This window comes from Triticum dicoccoides, chromosome 7B (assembly GCF_002162155.2).
Source record: "Triticum dicoccoides isolate Atlit2015 ecotype Zavitan chromosome 7B, WEW_v2.0, whole genome shotgun sequence".
NCBI classification, from domain to species: domain Eukaryota; kingdom Viridiplantae; phylum Streptophyta; class Magnoliopsida; order Poales; family Poaceae; genus Triticum; species Triticum dicoccoides.
This window is the reverse complement of record NC_041393.1, coordinates 478898016-478910120: the sequence shown is the minus strand read 5'-3', so window position 1 is coordinate 478910120 and position 12105 is coordinate 478898016. Positions and strand designations below refer to the sequence as shown.

The 12105-nt window shown below is 47.7% G+C and overlaps 1 protein-coding gene across 1 annotated transcript; it reads right to left on the bottom strand.

Annotated features, from left to right (window-relative positions):
• Positions 1-8438: 8438 nt before the first annotated feature.
• On the bottom strand, positions 8439-10380 carry LOC119337864 (uncharacterized protein At2g34160-like). Its single transcript, XM_037610093.1, has 5 exons — positions 10098-10380; positions 9770-9818; positions 9022-9084; positions 8872-8936; positions 8439-8770 (listed from the first exon to the last, which is right to left on the bottom strand). The coding sequence occupies exons 1-5, from the start codon at positions 10212-10214 to the stop codon at positions 8666-8668; spliced, it is 399 nt and encodes a 132-aa protein (XP_037465990.1). The 5' UTR covers positions 10215-10380; the 3' UTR covers positions 8439-8665.
• Positions 10381-12105: the final 1725 nt, after the last annotated feature.

The window sequence follows — 12105 nt, the reverse complement described above, 5'->3', positions numbered from 1 at the left end:
ATTTTTTGTCCCATTTGGGGCAGGTTTGGGTATAAGCTTCTCACAAACCAGAGCTTCTCACGACAAGCCTGATTTTTTCGGTAGGGAACGTGCCACCTTTGGGGACGAAACGATATCCGATGCCTCTTATTGCTTTCAAAAACTTCTAGTGTCAACATAGAACAACAGGAGTGTTGTGTTAAATTTTGGAATTTTTGGGGGTTCGTTTGGACATTTTTATACATTAACTGGGTTTTCTAGGCATTTTATGTGCATAATTCAAATTTGAACTACAGCACATGCTCTAGTGCATATAAATTGGTTGAAAATCAAATCTTTCTCCTTGGGTGATTATTTAGGTCCCATGCAAGAAATGGGAATGAATTTCAAACACCAGGGCACTGTTGATTGCCGGCAAAACGTTGAGATACTTTGTTTTTAAATTCTAGCAAATCCAAAACTCGTATGAAATTAATGAAACTTGGCATGCTATCAGTGAATGGCACCGGACATGTTGTGGTATTTTTCATGTCCATTTTGAGAGAAGGCGCACTCGAATAACAGCCAACAAAGGCATTTTGAAACAAATAGCTGCCACTCTAACATCGCAAACGTTTGTATAATACAAATCGTGTGCGTTATGTTAACAGTTCATGTGGCGCCACGTGTCTTGGTTTTAATGGCTATAGGAGGTGCCATGCAGGCAACTGCTTGACTGAACGGGAGGCGTGCGAGCGCAGTCCGGTGTGCAGTTTGACCGAGAGGAGTGCAAGCTGACCTCCAATGCGCAGGCTCATCAAGAAGCATGCGAGTTGTACACTGTGCAGGCTCACTGGGAAGTGAGCCCTTTGACTTCCATGGCCGCCCACCTTCCTCTCCATTATTGGCGCCCGAGCCGCTGCTTAATACGGGCGGCCTTACTATTCGCCTCCCATTCCCCTCCCTCCCGCAGACCTCCACCAATGCCATGGCGCAAAAGGATCATCTGCCACTAGTCTTCAAGTTTGGTGAAGTCGACTCTGAGCCGGAGGAGATAGAAAATAAGGAGGAATGGGGCCTCATGGACATGGCCTAGAACAAGCTGGCCGTGGCGGTTGCTGCCCCCACTCCCGTCCCAGCTCCCATCCACGCGCCCGCGCCAGCAACCAGCCCCATAGCATTGACGGGCTGGTCGCCGAGCACTACCACAGAGCTGGAAACCGCGGGCGTCAGCGAGGTCTCCGCGGACCCGCGCGAGCTCGTGTACATGTCAGCACCAATGCCCGTGCCCGTGCCCGTGCGCGCCCCTCCACCCACTGCGGCACCAGTCCCCGTGCATTTGGCTGCACCTGCCACATCGTGCCCATGCGCGCGTCCCCCTCAGCGGCATGGGACGCCGCCGTCGACCGCTACCTCTCAGCGCCACCAGTTGTCTTCCTCCCGTGCCCCACCCGTCGATCGTTCGACGACATGATGTTTGATTTACGAGTGAAGAATATTATGTGCTGCCTTGAAGACTTCAACAACGGCGTCCCAGAGGACGACTTTGGGGGATTTCACAGAATCAGGCGGGAAGCTTGCGTGGGAACCTGCAAGGTTGAGCGGGAATGGGCTCAAGGACGATTCATTGGCGCCACCGTTTGGCCAAAAGAACGCCCCCGCGCGCTGCGCAAGCTTGAGCTGTAAGCCGTCTATGGCAGCGGGGTGACAAGACATGCGAGAGGAGGACAAAAGGCCACGTACACATATGGTTAATTAAAAAATAGAGATGGCTGAGTGGACTAAAGCGGCGGACTGCTAATCCGTTGTACAATTTTTTTGTACCGAGGGTTCGAATCCCCATCCCTCCGGCAAGGTAGCAATGAGCTATCAAACGCCAATGGAGGACAGATCCTGTTGTCCGTTTGTTTCTGGGTGTATTGTGGCGATTCTTTTGAGTACTATATCTAGAAATCCCCGTCGATATGGCCGGAGTCCTACTCATAGTGATCTGGTCGAATTGGGAGAAGCCGTAGGTATTATTGCAGGTCAATCAATTGGGGAGCCAGGGACTCATCTAACAGGTGGTGCATGGCTGTCATCAGCTCGTGCCGTAAGGTGTTGGGTTAAGTCTCGCAACGAGTGCAACCCTCGTGTTTAGTTGCCACTATGAGTTTAGAACCGGTTTATAAGTAGGATTTAACTAATAAAATAAGAATGCATTTCGCCAAAGATTATATAGTTGGATTTGTATTTGAACATAGTTTTCAATTATATAATTTTCATAACATGCATTAACATTTTGTTGGTTAAATTTGAGGGCAAAGTATGGCACAGAATATAAAGGGGACTATAGACCAAGACGGAGGTAGTAGCACCGGCCGCTCTCTACGCAGCAACGCAATTGTCGGCCGGCCTGTAGGCGACCATTTCCTGCATGTTCAACTGCTCTATGTGTGTGGTTGCTTGCAGTTGAGGCGGCCGCGGCGCGCTCTACTCGCATCCAGCCGTGCGTGCTCTGCTCTCGCGTCCCTCCGGGTGCTCTTCCCTCGTCCCTCCATGTGAGCGGCCAGTGTTTGGGGCCGGCGCACGATCACGCACGTTCGTGTGCATGCGGTTGCACCGGGCGTGGCGCGACAATGTAGTTACCTGCTGCAAAAACTGACATGCGGACGCGACGAGAATCCAGGCCGCCCGGCCCCAATTTATTCCTGCGGCCATTTACCTTCATCTCTCGTGTCACATGACACAATAAGGACACCCATGACGACACATACAGAGAGGACATCCAGCGGTTCCAATGGCGATCCCCGTGGCTCCAATGGCGCTCCCTGCGGCCGACGACGACAATGACGAGCAGTTCACCATGCATCACGTAGTGGACACCCACGTGAGGGGGAAGGCCCGCTCGGTGGTGTACATGAATGATCCGATGTCGGTGGAGAGCTCCATCCAAACTATGGAGCAGTTCCTTGTCGAGGACAAGTACCAAGTGGACGGCTTCGACCTTGAGTACACCATCGGTCGTGCCGGGCACGATCAGAAGGTTGTCATCGCCCAGTTGTGCGTGTGACATGATGTTCTCGTCTACCACTACCACCTGGCCATAAGGCCTTGCGAGCGTTCCTCCAGGTTTATCAACAGCTCCGACTACAGTTTTGCTATGGTGGACACCACCAACGATCTAAAAGCGCTCAAGGTTTCGGGCTTGAAATGCCGGAATCTTCTCAACATCCAGGACCACTACAAGGTCTGGGGCAGCAAAAACAACAAACTGAACTCCCTGGTTGACCTTGCCTCGGCCATCATCGATCCCTACTACATGAAGATGAAGGATGAGAGCAAGAAGGACAAGAACGCCCGGCACAGTGTTTGGCATGAGAGGCTGGATGAACAACACGTCAAGTACGTGGCCAAGGATGCGTACACAAGCTACGAGATGTATAGGCGGATTGTTGACATAAGGAAGTGTCTTCTTCCTGCCCCAGACGAGGGATCGATCCACAGAGCAGTGGCGGGAGCATCACAGGAAGTAGATGACTAGGCGATCGTTTCTCCTACTTTAGAATGCACGCAATTATTTATTGAGGAGTGTGCGAATGATCTGTATAGTCACTTATGTAATTGGATTTTTATTTCAGTTATATATATATATACATGTTATTCTTCTGTAGACAGAGCAAATCACACGGCTTATTAGCAGCAATTGTCTGTGTTATTATTGGTCTTCACACATATTTCTTATCACGGACCTGTTTGCCGCGTATCACACACATCTTGTTTAGTTGAACCATTTCCATTGTGTTGCGCAATAAAGGATGCAAAGAGCGATCCTACAGCAGCAAGGACCAGCTTCCCTACCGATAGCTCATCTAACAGAACTCCCAAGTTAACTATGCTGAGGCTGGAGTAGTCATGAGATGGGTGACCAGATGGGAGTGGACTCAATATTACCTAGATGGATGGGTCACTGCAAAGCTTTATAATAAACCTTTGTAGTGACCCATCCATCTGGTTAATATCGAGGTCTTTGTTTTGTAATTTTTGACATTTTTTGTTTTTGAACACATGTTGATTGACTTGAAGAAGGTCTATCTCGTTACTTTTTGATAATTTTTGTTTTTTGAACACATGTTGATTGGCTTGAATGATGGTCTATTCTGTTACTTTACGACATGTTTCCAAAACATGGACCTCGAGGTTAATTCAACTAATAGGACGGAGCACTATATACATTCAACGCAATTAAATGTTTTCCAAAAAAAGTGATATGATTTCTGTGAAACTTATAAGTCTTGTATGCCAAATTAACCTCTGTATACTTGTTCCCAAATTAACCTCCGGGCCTGTTTGCCGCGTATCACACACATCTTGTTAAGTTGAACCGTTGATGTTCTCTTCCCTAATCCAAAACAGTTCATTCGAGTGAACCATATGACGTATATCACCCACACCTTGATTTGGCTGACCGTTTCTGTTGCTTTCCCTAATATCAAACAGTTCATCAGAGCAAATTGTATGTCGTATATCGCACACACACATTGATATGGTTGTCCGTTTCTGTTGTTCTGTCTAATCGCAAACAGTTCGTCTGGATCAACCATATGCCCATCATCGCACATGCAAGTACAATCTGAACCATGTTTGATGTACCTGCCATCGCAAACATTTTCCACCTTTTTTACGGTTATTTTACATCACCGTTTGCGATTAATGCATCACACACAGTTTCCTTAAAGGGTCTCTGATCGTAGTGTCGTGTTAGCAGCATCCTTTAGTAGTGTGTGGATGCAACGACCGTGGGTGGCGTGGTTGAAAGAAGGGGACCGTAATGCCCAATTCTTCCACGGGAAGGCCAAATGGTGTGCTAGGAAGAACAACATCAAGAAGCTACTTGATGCTACAGGAACCGCCCATAGTGATCATGTAACTATGGCGACGATGGTCTCAGATTATTTCTCTACGCTGTTTTCTGCGGACGAGACCATTTGTCCGGGCCCGGTTATTGATTTAATCAACACTCGCGTTACTAACCGCATGAATGTTGGTTATGCGCAGATTTTTCCAACAAGGAGATTGCTGATGCCTTGTTCCAGATTGGCCCCTTGAAGGCCCCGGGACCGGATGGATTTCTCGCTCGGTTCTTTCAAAGGAACTGGGAGGTGATGAGGGAGCAAGTCATTGCTGGCGTGAAGGAGTTCTTTCGGACGGGCATTATGCCAGAGGAGGTGCATCACACGGCCACAGTACTCATTCCCAAGGTGGACAACCCGGAGAGATTGTCTGAGTTCAGGCCCATTAGCTTGTGCAATGTCATCTACAAGGTGGTGGCCAAATGTCTGGTAAACCTCCTCCGCCCTATTCTTGATGAGATTATTTTGCCGGAGCAGAGTGCCTTTGTACCTGGACGCCTCATAACAGACAACGCTTTAATTGCTTTTGAATGCTTTCACTACATACAGCAAGAGAAGGACCCTGAAAAAAGTTTTTGCGCATATAAACTGAATTTGTCTAAAGCATATGACAGGGTGGACTAGATCTTCTTGGAGCAAATGATGCAAAAGATGGGTTTCGCTCACTGGTGGGTGAACTGGATTATGTCATGTGTCACCTCGATGAGATACACATTAAAATTTAATGGTACGCTCTTGGATTCGTTGCACCATCTCGTGGGCTACGGCAAGGTGATCCTCTATCCATGTTCCTATTTTTATTGGTGGTTGATGGTCTATCTGCATTGTTGAAGAAAGGGGAAGAAAATGGTGATTTTACCCCGCTAAAGGTGTGCCGCGGAGCTCCTGGCGTGTCCCACCTACTTTTTGCAGAAGACACGCTACTCTTTTTCAAAGCTGAAGAGGAGCAAGCAAGGAATGTGAAGAAGGTCATGCATGCTTATGAGAGGCCATAGGCCAGAGTATTAATCCGGCAAAGTGCGGCGCTTTATTTGGTGATGCATGTCCAATTGAGGAGCAACAGAAAGTGCGTGCAGTTCTTAATATTGTGACAGATTTGTTTGAGGATAAGTACTTGGGATTCCCTACACCGGAGGGTCGCATGTCTCGTGGGAAGTTTCAAAACTTGCAGTCCAGATTGTTGAAGAGAATCATAGCATGGGGAGATACATTGTCCTTGGCTGGAAAGGAGATAATGATCAAAGCCATTGCGCATGCTATACCAACGTATGTAATGGGGGTGTTCAAGCTACCCATGTATGTATGTGATGACCTCAACCGTATGGTCCGGAACTTCTGGTGGGGTGCATCGGAAGGGAAGAGGAAGACACATCGGCTGGCGTGGCCAAAGAACTTGGTGCACAAAACTCGGGGCGGGATGGGATTCCATGATTTTTGTGTCTTCAACCAGGCCCTCCTTGCCCGACAGGCGTGGCACTTGCTAATTAATCCTCACAGTTTATGTGTGCAAGTCCTCAAGGCGAGGTACTTCCCCGAGGGCCGCCTCGAGGATACAGTCTTCTCCGGTAACGCCTCCCCTACGTGGCAGGCCATTCAATATGGCCTCGAGCTCCTCAAGAAGGGCCTCGTCTGCCGTGTAGGGGATGGCCGAAACATTCGGATTTGGCGAGATCGATGGATCCCCCGCGAGCCTTCACGCCAACTTATTACCCAACAGGGTACCTTCCGACTACGACTAGTGGCCGAACTCCTGCTTACCGGTTCGATCCGTTTACCGGTTCACCATGGACGAGCACGAACGTCCACTGGCCACCACCATGAGCAGGGCACCGGATGGTCATCGCGCCATCTGGAAGATCATATGGGGGTGCCCTTCTCCCCCTAAGCTACGCGTTTTGCTTGGAGGATCGTTACGAACTCGCTTGCTACTTGGGCAAATAAGTTTTCTCGTCTTGAGGTTTCTGATCAATGCCCTCTGTGTGGACTGGAACAGGAGGATATGTTCCACGCTTTCTACAGGTGCCCCTTGGCAAAGGAGCTGTGGCACGCCATGGCCATGGATTGCTGTATTCCGAAGGTGGAGGACATCATGAAAACTGGTCCGGAGTGGCTCTTCACCCTGCTGGACACTCTTGATGAGGCAACGAGGATGATCGTGCTTATGATCATGTGGAGGACCTGGCATGTCCGGAATGATATCACGCATGACAAGAAACCGCCCCCTGTTGAAGCCTCGCGGCGGTTCTTGCATGAGTATATTACTTTGTTGCTCTGCTTCCAACAACACCGCTAATATGGCCAAGGGGAAGATGACGGTCTCCTTGCCACAGTATGTCACTCGTCCTCCTAAGGTGGCCAAGGAGGAGAGGTCATGGACCGCGCCAGTGCCGGGCCGCACAAAGCTAAATACCGACGAAAGTTTTGTTGCAGCGTCAGGAGCGGCAGGAGGAGGGATGATTTTGCACGATGATCGAAGAAATCATCTATGCTGCATGTAGAGAGCTGCGCACATGCGATGCTGCCCTGGGAGCGGAGCTTGCGGCATGCAAGGAGGGCCTTGAGTTGGCCCTGCGTAGGACCGGTTTGCCAATAAGGGTTGAGCTTGATTGCGCGGAGGCTGTGGCGACGATCATAGCAAATGTGGAGGATCATTCGGTGCATCGCACCCTCATTCAGGAGATTAGAGATATAGCGGCTGCCGCTGGAAGGGAGGTCTCATTTACTCTTTGTTGTCGTTCACAAAATAAATGTAGTCATGAACTTGCCTCTTATGGGCGAAGGACCCCCTGGACTGTTGTGTGGTTCCACTCAGGTATTGAGTCTGTTGTACGTCTAGCCTCGGCTGAGAGGCCACCTTGAATAATGAGAAATCTCTTTTCACCCGAAAAAAGAAGACTATTACCTATGGCTATGCATGATTTGGCTGGTAATGACTATCAATGGTGTAGTTTCTTTTGCAACAATGGCGAGTAGTAGCTACTAGCTAGCTATATGACTTCTTGAAAAAAAAACTAGCTACACGATTGCGCTGAAGTATCATGTGGAGAGCTGAAGAGTCGAAACAATGATATACGCGTGCGAGCACTGAGCAAAGGGAAGGAAAGGCAGTCATCCCGGTGTGAACCCAGCGCGTGCAAGTCTGTTGATTTTGTTGTAAAATACTCCCTCCGTTCCGATTTACTCGTCGTAGTTTTAGTTCAAATTAGAAACGAGAGACAGGTAATGAACAGTAATTCATCTGGGTGTCGGTTCATTAGAAGACCAAGGTATTTATACAGACGGCAACCAACTGTTCACGAGAGGCGCCTGTTCGGGAAAGGAGAAACCGACGCGACCAGAACCAGATTGCTTCACGCCATACGTGTGGCACTTTTTAGTATTTGGTTATCTCTAATAACTAGATATATACCTAGATATATGATGAGAAATATTATTGCTAAGAGATCATCTCTTGGTTAAGGCAAGTGTTTATTTCAAGTTTTTCTCTCCTCCATCTCAACATTTATCCTAGTGACACTCAACAGATAATAGTGTTGGCCGTGAGTTTTTTTTAGCTGAGTTGGTCATGAGTTGAAACCACGTGTCCAGTATCCCAAAATAGATATGAGAGGCATCAAAATAAGGTTCATCATTATACATACACTGCATAATAAACTAACGAGCATATACCATGAACATAACTAGCACTGAAACGAATCAAATACGAAGAACTTTGGTTACATAAGTACCTATCTCTTGCTGGCCAAGAGAAGATAACACACAACCTAGCAGCAAGTACTAAATAAAAGCTACAACAACCGACTCAAAATAGTTTATTAGCCCTGCTCCTCGCCGTCCTCGGCAGCTGCGACTTCCCTCTCCTCCGCGGCAGCAGCCATCAGCTCGTCGAAGTTCTCAGTCTTGCCCAGCACTATCTCAATCTGGCGTAAAAACGGTTTCAAAGATCAGCAAACATTGGCATATACTGTTCTAAAACACTGCTAGCTCATGTCGTTCATGGGAACTGAGGAAGAAATCTAACCTTGGCCTTCTGCATCGGGCGGCCCCTTGATTCATCGTTGACATCAACAGTGGATGTCATGATCTCTGCAAGACATTTTAATTGATTTGAATAACTAGAGAGAACGAAATTGCAAAAGACGAATTACAAACAAGGAAACCTAAGTCTTACTCTTCTCAACAGCAAGGCCATTATTTTTCAGAATTTCGGCAACTGTGACCACAGTGGCGATAGCTGAAAGGATATAAACAAGAGATTCAGCAGTTGACATTTCACAAGCACCATAACAAAGAATCAATGAGCAATGTAAAGGAAGGAGACAAATGAAACTGTCATTTGTTGGCTTTAACATCAAAATGCATCAGATAAACAGCCGAACAATGAATTAGTTTTGTGATTAAATGAATGTAACTTTGACCACATAAATTTTCCAATAGTTGGATTGACAAGATAAGAACATAACAACAGCCACCGCAACACAGATAAGCTGGTAAACAAGTAACTACAGAGATTCTCAGCTGCATATAACAATATGGCATCTCAAATAAGAAAATAAGGCAAACCGATGGTTTGAAACAAACAATTAGTAAGACAGCACATGTCCGGCACAAGACTTGTCAAATGTGTTAGTCTTAGAAGTCACTGACCCTTCCTAAGGACTTAGGAGAACACTAACCAACCATGAGCTGGGACAATCAGCCTGGATGCTGAAAAATAAACTTCCACGATGACATCGCAAACAACCCATGCATATTTTGGTCAAATCTAAAACTAAAACATATCATGACGAGGTAGGCTTACACAATCGGTTCTAAGCCCATGAGCGCTTCATTGCAGCAACACAGCAGCTATTACTAATCTCTAGTAGCCTTAGTACTAGCAAACAGTTGAAATAACCCTGAAGGGCAGAGGAGCTTACCCATGCCGAGGGCGGAGAGTTCCACCTCGTTATGCATCTGCATGTACCTCTGCAAAATCATCACCACAACAACATTAGCTTCCGATTTCACCAATAAAAACATCACACAACTAAATCGTTGCCCCAAACAAACTATATAGATCGGCAGAACGCAAATTCCACAACGGAATGAGCACAGAGCAAATCTAATCCAAGCGCACGCGTTCTAAAACAAAACAAAGCGCAGTAATCAATGGGTAGACAAGATGAGTAGGCACTTTCCAAGGGTTTTAGACCGGAACCCAGCGCGGATCAAAGTTCGATGAAGCGGAGAGAAAAGGGGATTCACCTTGGCGAGGTTGACATAGAAGAAGAGCGGCTTCTTCGTGTTGGAGACCTGGATCCGGTTCTTCTTGTGCGGCTCCGTCACGGCCAGGTTCTTGACCCCCTCCGTCACCTCCTCCATCTCGCTCTTCCTCGACCCGAAACCCTAGCTCGCAAGAGCGCCGACGCAAACCCTCCGCCGCCGCCGCGCGAGACGAGCGAGCACTAGACTACGAAATAACTCCAAGCCTGGGGACCGGAACGCAAGAAAAATAAATATCGGGATTCGGCGTCGGGACGGTGGATCCTGTGGGTCGCCTGGGTTATATGGACGAGAGCGAGGGAGTTAGACTTGGGGTCCAACTCGGCGGGTCCGAGTTCTGCGGGCTGCGGCTGCGCAGAAGCGGGGAAACCCAATGACACGCACTCTCCATTGTCCTGGGCCTGGCCCAAGTTTGGCTTTTCCCTTTCTGATTTCCTTTTCCTTTTCTGTTTCGTTTTTCTTTCTCCATTTTCTTATTTGTCTTTTTAATGATTTTTTTGTTATCCTCCCCTTTGCATATTACATTTTTGGGTTATGTATTTATTTATTTTGGATATCTTCATCCTGATGCTTGAAGACCAATGGATGATGACTAGGTTGATCATTTTTTTTGGGAACGAAGACGCACGGAGCGTCCGACTTTAAATTAATAAAGCCCCAAGGCAGCATCCACAAACGGAACATTTGCCACAAATGGCGCAAGTCCCGTTCGCCGTCCCATTCCGCTTGGCCATATTATCAGATGTTGGTAGGTGATTACGGAACATTTGCCGCAAGAAAATCTTGATCTTGAGGGGGATGCCAGCCTTCCATAGCCCCCTAGCCATGTCTAGCACATTCCCCTCCGTCAGCTTCTCATATAAGGATTTGACCGAATTTTTCCGGGAAGTCATGAGCTTCCAAGTGACATCGTCCGTTTCCTGGCTGAGAGTCCTGCCCTCAAGGTCAGCTACGAGAGCGTTCCCAGAAGCGGCCTTGCCAGCCTCCAGTGTCCTAAAGAAGGAGATCGCCGGAGGGTGAACTCGAAGGGCGTCGGCGACCATAATGTTAGTGTTTGTGGCCAGTTGATACAGCTCCGGGTGGGATTGCCACAGCGGAGCTTGACCCCTCCAGCAATCGAGCCAAAACCGCGTGGACGAGCCGTTATTGACGTTAAACTGGGCCGCCACCGTAAAGGCCGGTCTCACCGCTTGGATCCCGTTCCAAAACGACTATCCCTTCGACTTAGCCTTGAAAAGATTTCCGTCCGGGAAATATTTTGCCCGAAGGATAGCCGCCCAGAGTCCCGACTCGTTTTGTGCAAGGCGCCACCACCATTTGGTGAGCAGGGCAACATTCATGAGCTTAGAGTTTGTGATCCCCAAACCACCGAACATTTTTGGTCTACAAACCACGGCCCATTTCACCAAATGGTACTTGCGTTTCGTCTCAGTTCCTTCCCAAAAGAACCGGGAACGCGGGGTGTCAAGCTTGGTATGCACTCCATCCGCAAGGAGAAACATCCCCATCATAAAAAGGGGGAGGGAGGATAGAGTTGGTCAATATCAGCATGGCTGCTGATGACATAAACCTCCCTCGCCACGGGCTAACCCGATTAGCAACTTTGCCATAAAGCGGTTCCCATTCAGCTATGGTCAAATTCTTGTGTGAAATCGGGAGTCCTAAGTTGATCATTGGGCCAAGGTCAAAGGTCAAGTCAAAGGAGGCACCCGTTTATTTGGTTTTAAAAGGTTATTATTAATCAACAAAAGAATAGCCATATGCACAATTATGAATTTGAAGCTACCACCACAGGACAGTGTCATTGTGTCCTACGACATGTAAACACATGGTACCATATCTACAAATAAGGATGATCCAACGCTGAATTGTGTAGAATATATTATATTCTCATTGCTCATCAATAATTAATGTAAATATATGATTTCAAGTATTTCTTATTTTCATCTCTAGAATTTTTTAAACCCCCCTCCCTCCGGGTCAAACCCCC

What these genes read in the sequence shown, in the direction of transcription:
- LOC119337864 (XM_037610093.1), bottom strand. Translation starts at nt 10,214, where the DNA reads ATGGAGGAGGTGACGGAGGGGGTCAAGAACCTGGCCGTGACGGAGCCG. An exon ending in TGGCCTTGCTGTTGAGAAGA is followed by an intron (nt 8,937 to 9,021) that starts GTAAGACTTAGG and finishes AATGTCTTGCAG; the next exon opens with AGATCATGACATCCACTGTT. An exon ending in GCCCGATGCAGAAGGCCAAG is followed by an intron (nt 8,771 to 8,871) that starts GTTAGATTTCTT and finishes TTTTTACGCCAG; the next exon opens with ATTGAGATAGTGCTGGGCAA.